This window comes from Microcebus murinus, chromosome 14, assembly GCF_040939455.1.
Source record: "Microcebus murinus isolate Inina chromosome 14, M.murinus_Inina_mat1.0, whole genome shotgun sequence".
In the NCBI taxonomy this organism is placed as follows: Eukaryota; Metazoa; Chordata; class Mammalia; order Primates; family Cheirogaleidae; genus Microcebus; species Microcebus murinus.
This window is the reverse complement of record NC_134117.1, coordinates 73,598,833-73,604,832: the sequence shown is the minus strand read 5'-3', so window position 1 is coordinate 73,604,832 and position 6,000 is coordinate 73,598,833. Positions and strand designations below refer to the sequence as shown.

General features: G+C 44.3%; 1 protein-coding gene across 4 annotated transcripts in view; it reads left to right on the top strand.

Moving 5' to 3' along the window:
• Positions 1-863: 863 nt before the first annotated feature.
• The window catches only part of BMS1 (BMS1 ribosome biogenesis factor), a 68,132-nt gene continuing 62,995 nt past the window's right edge, over positions 864-6,000 (top strand). The window contains exons 1-3 of one of the 4 annotated variants that reach the window (XM_076010269.1): positions 864-883; positions 3,983-4,192; positions 5,732-5,922. In XM_076010269.1, the coding sequence (XP_075866384.1) occupies positions 4,017-4,192; positions 5,732-5,922 (367 nt within the window). In that variant the 5' untranslated portion in view covers positions 864-883; positions 3,983-4,016. Of the gene's footprint in view, positions 884-1,715; positions 1,801-1,846; positions 1,991-3,982; positions 4,193-5,731; positions 5,923-6,000 lie in introns of those variants that run through there. The other 3 variants (XM_076010265.1, XM_076010266.1, XM_076010268.1) reach the window with 3 other exon arrangements.

Genomic DNA, 6,000 nt, shown 5'->3' with positions numbered 1-6,000 from the left:
GCTGGAGTGACACTGTGGAGCAGTAAGTGATGATGGGATGCAGCAGTCCAGTGCAGGATTCCTTGGGTGGACACAGCAGTGGTTCATCTACAGTAACAGGCTGGCATCAGGAGCAGGAGATGTAGAAGGGGAGTCTGTTGAAGACCTCTCTGACAAATTCCATTTTCTTAGTGAGGTAGGAAGCAAGGAAGGGAGAATGGAAAGGATTTTTAAAAATAGAGGAAGTGTGAAATTTTCATTTTCATTTGAAATTTTCATTGGGAGATTGGCAAAGATAGAATTATTATTATTATTACTTGTAGTTTTATTTTTATTTCTTCCTATACCCCGGAGGTAGGGGGCAGAGAGAAGGTGAGTGAGAGGGAAAGAAGAAGGGAGATGGAGGAGGAAAGAAAGAAAAAGAAGAAAGGAGAAGCCTTATGAAAAAACGTTTGCTATGTCAAAAATAAAGCCAGACCAAGTTAGGAAAAAATTTAAAAGCTTGTTGTCATATAATAAGAGAAAGTATAGAACAATATTCTGAAAACTTCAAACCAAGCAGTAAGAGGCTCCAAAGATAGAATTATTAAAGTGAGGACCGCTGGCATGGTCATGTTTTCCTCTAGCCATGTTTAGTTGCAGTGCTGTAGCATGGAATAGAGAATGGTTAATTCAGGGCTCTCACCTTGCCAAGCAGATATAATGAGGTGGGTGTCAGGGAGGTGGGTGAGTTGAGGAGGTGTGAAAGGGACAAATGAGAATGATTAACCACGGAGCTGAAGCTAGCTTACTAGAGAGGGAGAGGTCATGAAGGGAGGAAGAAACAGAGAACAGGTAGTGAGATCTGGAGTGGAGAGGCCGGTGAGGTTACCGGAGTTCTGGTTTCAGGGAGACACGTGGAAAGGTAGGAGACGGTTAGTCAGAGTGGGATGACGCGAGGTGTGTGTGGGGGGGCGTGGCGGATTGCAGTCCTTGGACCTGACAAGGTCTAAGGTCTGATCATGGGGGCAGTGAGAAGCCAAGGTAAGGCAGAGGACAAGAGTGGGCTACATGTGACCAAGAGGAATACATTAATACATATTCTGAAAATGTGTCAAGCTTTGTAGGCAGCTCAAGTAGCTGGGATGGGAGTTAGATGAACTCCAAATCATCTCCTTAGGTGAAATGGGCGGAGCTCTGGGAAGGCAAAGCTATGCACGAAGAAAACTGCAAGATCCTGCGTTTCATGGGGAAAGCCCATTTCCCGGGAACAGAGAAAGGCGAGGCATTTCAGGCTGAGTCAGAGTTGTTAATCCGGACAAAACAGGGTGTTAGAGCACTAAAGAATCCGAGAAGCCCCCCAGATATGTCCTCTTTAAGGATGAGCAAGTGGACCCCCAATCGGGTGCCCGGGGCTTTCGGGAGCAGGAGCCCAGTGACCCTGGGGCAACCAGGACTCAATGTCTCCTTCCGGCTTTTGTACTGCACCAAGTAACCACCGCCAGGCCGCAGAGTCGCCCTGGCCATCAGCGGGAACCAGCTGCTCAGGAGTCCCACCGCGGGATTTGAGGTGGGCGGGTCCCGCCGTTGGCCAGGCCAAGCATTCCCGGGGCGGAACGTCCCGAGAGGGCGAAGTTCCGGTGGACCACACCGCGCTGACGGCGCCTGCGCCGCACTCAGCCAATCACGAGCCTTCCTTCCGGCTCTCTCCCGAAAGTCGTCCCCCTACCCCGTGAGTCTATTTCTTTCTGCCTTCGTTTCCCTCCGGCCAGTCTGCGGCAGTGCGAATTTCCGTTTCCGGCGGTGTCCATGCGTGCTTGAGGAGCAGCGGTTGTGAAGCGGGTAACTGCTGCAGGCTGGGGGAAGCGGAGGCTTTGGGGTCCCTGGGGCTGGGGCTCTGGGAGCACGAGTCTCGCGCGCGGAATGTCCTCCCTCGGTCCTCCAGGACAGTCTTTGCTCCCAAGGAGTGTCTCATGCGCTGGCCAGACATATTTCGTTGCTGCTGCAGGGGTGACGTTGGGAGAGTGGCTGGGTGAATTCGTGCGGAGATTCCGGACTGGGAGGGAAGGTGGTGGGGAGAGGTTTCCTGGCCGGGTTGTCCCAGCAGGTGACTTAGACCCTGAGGTGGATCTGTTGACTCCAAATTGTTCTTTATTTTTTCCCACCAAAAAAGAAAGACATTTAAAATGTAGTAGAGATGAAAAATAGCTTTTCTGAAATCACACACCTGTTTAGTTTCAGAGCATTCGTAGAGCTCAGCTCTTCTAACTCCCTGCCAGTGTTCTTGACACTATGCTGATATATAACGAGTTATTTCCTCTGGTGTGTGTTTTGGGGAAGCCACTGACTGACTTCTGTGCTCCAGTAGCACTCTGTGCAATCTTCCGATATGGCCCTAAGATCATGTGTTGGAAGATACTCATTGGGATTTCCTCCACTAATCAGATCATGGCTGTATCCATCTGTTTTTTTGAGACAGGGTCTTGCTCTAGCTGCAGTGCAGTGGTGTCATCATAGCTCACTGTGGCCTTGAACTCCTGGATTTCAGATGATTTTCCTGCCTCATCCTCGAGTAGCTGGGACTACAGTCATGCGCAACCAGGCCCGGCCTAAAATGTTTTAAATTTTTTTATTGAAATTTAAGTTTTAGTTTAACTTAGAAAACTGCTTAAAATGAATTAAAAAGTAACTTAACCAGGGATAACCATAAATTTCATTTATTTCTTTATGAAGAAATGCTATATTAAATATTAGTTCAACCAACCAAAGTACAGATATAGAATATTTAATCCTTGCAGAAATGGACACTCATGATGTTGACACTTAAGATGAGTTAAAAAGTAACTTAACCATAAAGAATAAATTTAGCAAAGGTAAGTCATCTAATTTATAGCATAACAGAGAGAAATGAAATTGGGGCTGATTAAGCAGTTTCTACTCCTGTTGGGTCAGCAAATATTTAGAAACTGCTTAATCAGCCCCAATCCCACTTCTCTCTGTTGTGCTGTAAATTAGATGAGTTACCTCGTTAGTCCAGTTGACATCTAGGCCGGAGGTGTCCAGTGTGGCAGCTACATGTGGTTATTTAAATTTAGAATTAAATTAATTAATTTTAATTTTTTATTCAGTTTCCCCAAATGCATTTTATGTTGTCAGTAGCTGCATGTGGTTAATGGTTACTGTATGGGAAAATACAAGGCCACAAGTACCCACTACTTGGGAGGCTGAAGCAGGAGGATCACTTGAGCTCAGGAGTCTGAGTTTGCAGTGAGCTATGATGACACCACTGCACTCTAGCTGGGGCCACAGAGCGAGACTGTCTCAAAAAAAAAAAAAAAGTACAGATATAGAATATTTAATCCTTGCAGAAATGGACACTCATGATGTTGACACTTAAGATGAGTTAAAAAGTAACTTAACCATAAAGAGTAAATTTAGCAGAGGTAAGTCATCTAATTTATAGCATAACAGAAAGAAATGAAATTGGGGCTGATTAAGCAATTTCTACTCCTGTTGGGTCAGCAAATATTTAGTATATCATCTTTTTTTTTTTTTTTTTTTTTTTTTTTTTTTTTTTTTTTTTTTTTTTTTTTTTTTTGAGACAGAGTCTCACTTTGTTGTCCAGGCTAGAGTGAGTGCCGTGGCGTCAGCCTAGCTCACAGCAACCTCAAACTCCTGGGCTCCAGTGATCCTTCTGCCTCAGCCTCCCGAGTAGCTGGGACTACAGGCATGTGCCACTATGCCCGGCTAATTTTTTATATATATATATATCAGTTGGCCAATTAATTTCTTTCTGTTTTTTTTATAGTAGAGACGGGGTCTCGCTCTTGCTCAGGCTGGTTTTGAACTCCTGACCTTGAGCAATCCGCCCGCCTCGGCCTCCCAAGAGCTAGGATTACAGGCGTGAGCCACAGCGCCCGGCCGTATATCATCTTTTCATAAATGAAATTTACTATTTTTCCCCTGGGTGTTGCCCAGATTGTAAAATGCTTCCCCCACTTTCACTCCTACCCCATTCCTTTAGGTTATAGTTATTTGTGAATTGGTAAAAAGCTACTATGGAGACTAAGGACCAAAAGAAACACAGAAAGAAAAACAGTGGGCCGAAAGCTGAGAAGAAAAGGAAACGGCATCTGCAGGATCTCCAACTTGGAGATGAAGATGATGCTCGTAAGAGAAACCCCAAAGCTTTTGCAGTTCAGTCTGCTGTGCGGATGGCTCGATCCTTTCACAGGTATGTGGTTATTCTTCCATTTATTCTTTTTTAAGTGGTAGGGGCCTCTCACAGATGACATGTGGATTTATGACTCTAGTCCAGCTACAAAGGATGTGGAGATGCATGCAGAATGGCTTTTGCTAAAACCTGAGACACCTTCCCCACGAAAGTTGCTTTGCCTCCAGCATCTGCACACTGGTTGGTGGTTTTTGCCCAAGAGGAAAGAATTTATAGAATTTAATTTGTAGAATTTGTTCCTAAACTTTAAACAATTTCTATGGTGATAAATGTGCTCTTTCTGTTTTCTGGATATGTTTTGTTTTATTTTTTTTTTTTGAGACAGAGTCTCACTTTGTTGCCCAGGCTAGAGTGAGTGCCATGGCGTTAGCCTAGCTCACAGCAACCTCAAACTCCTGGGCTCAGGCGATCCTCCTGCCTCACCCTCCTGAGTAGCTGGGACTACAGGCATGCGCCACCATGCCCGGCTAATTTTTTTTTTCTATATATATTAGTTGGCCAATTAATTTCTTTCTATTTATAGTAGAGACGGGGTCTCGCTCTTACTCAGGCTGGTTTCGAACTCCTGACCTTGAGCAATCCGCCCACCTCGGCCTCCCAGAGTGGTAGGATTACAGGCGTGAGCCACCGTGTCCGGCCGTCTGGATATGTTTTGTATAGTTGTAATATCAAATACTAAAATTGTAATATTTAATACTAAAATGGCTTTATTTAGTGAGTCTTTGCATTATGCCCAGCAGTGTACTTTAAACATTATTGAATTAAATTCTTCCAACAGCCTTTTGAGAGTAGGAATTATTCTTGTCCTCATCTTATGGATAAGAAAACTGAGGCTCACAGAGCAAGTTACCCCCAGTCATCTAACCAGTAAGTAGGAGAGCCAAATTTAACGCAAAAACTTTTTTTTTTTTTTTTTTTTTTTTTTTGAGACAGAGTCTCGCTTTGTTGCCCGGGCTAGAGTGAGTGCCGTGGCGTCAGCCTAGCTCACAGCAACCTCAAACTCCTGGGCTCGAGTGATCCTTCTGCCTCAGCCTCCCGGGTAGCTGGGACTACAGGCATGCGCCACCATGCCCGGCTAATTTTATATATATATATCAGTTGGCCAATTAATTTGTTTCTATTTATAGTAGAGACGGGGTCTCGCTCAGGCTGGTTTTGAACTCCTGACCTTGAGCAATCCGCCCGCCACGGCCTCCCAAGAGCTAGGATTACAGGCGTGAGCCACAGCGCCCGGCCTAACGCAAAAACTTTTATCTCAGTGTTTGCCTTTGGTTTTCTTTTAGACTCTTAAAATCAATTCATAAAACAATTAGATTAAGGAATATGTAATTACCCTCTATACTATTGAAGTCGTCTTGTTATATCTTTACTGAAGACCAGATATTTTACTTGGGGCCAAAAGTTAACAATTAACAAGTGATTGTACTTGTATATTGTCTATTCTACTCTCTATAATATTAATACTTGTAAGTATTAATACCTTTTATTCTCTTATATTTGAAAGTGAGTTTGCTTTTTTAAATTCTTTTTTACAAATAGGACTCAGGATCTGAAGACAAAAAAGCATCATATTCCAGTGGTTGATCGTACTCCACTTGAGCCCCCACCAATAGTGGTAGTGGTCATGGGGCCTCCAAAAGTTGGGAAGAGCACCTTGATACAGTGCCTCATTCGGAACTTTACTAGGCAAAAGTTGACTGAGATCAGAGGCCCTGTGACGATTGTGTCAGGTAAGGCATGCTGCCACAGAGCTGGTGTGGTAGATATTGCTGTCTGAAGGACATGCATGTCTTTGTTTCTTTCTTGAG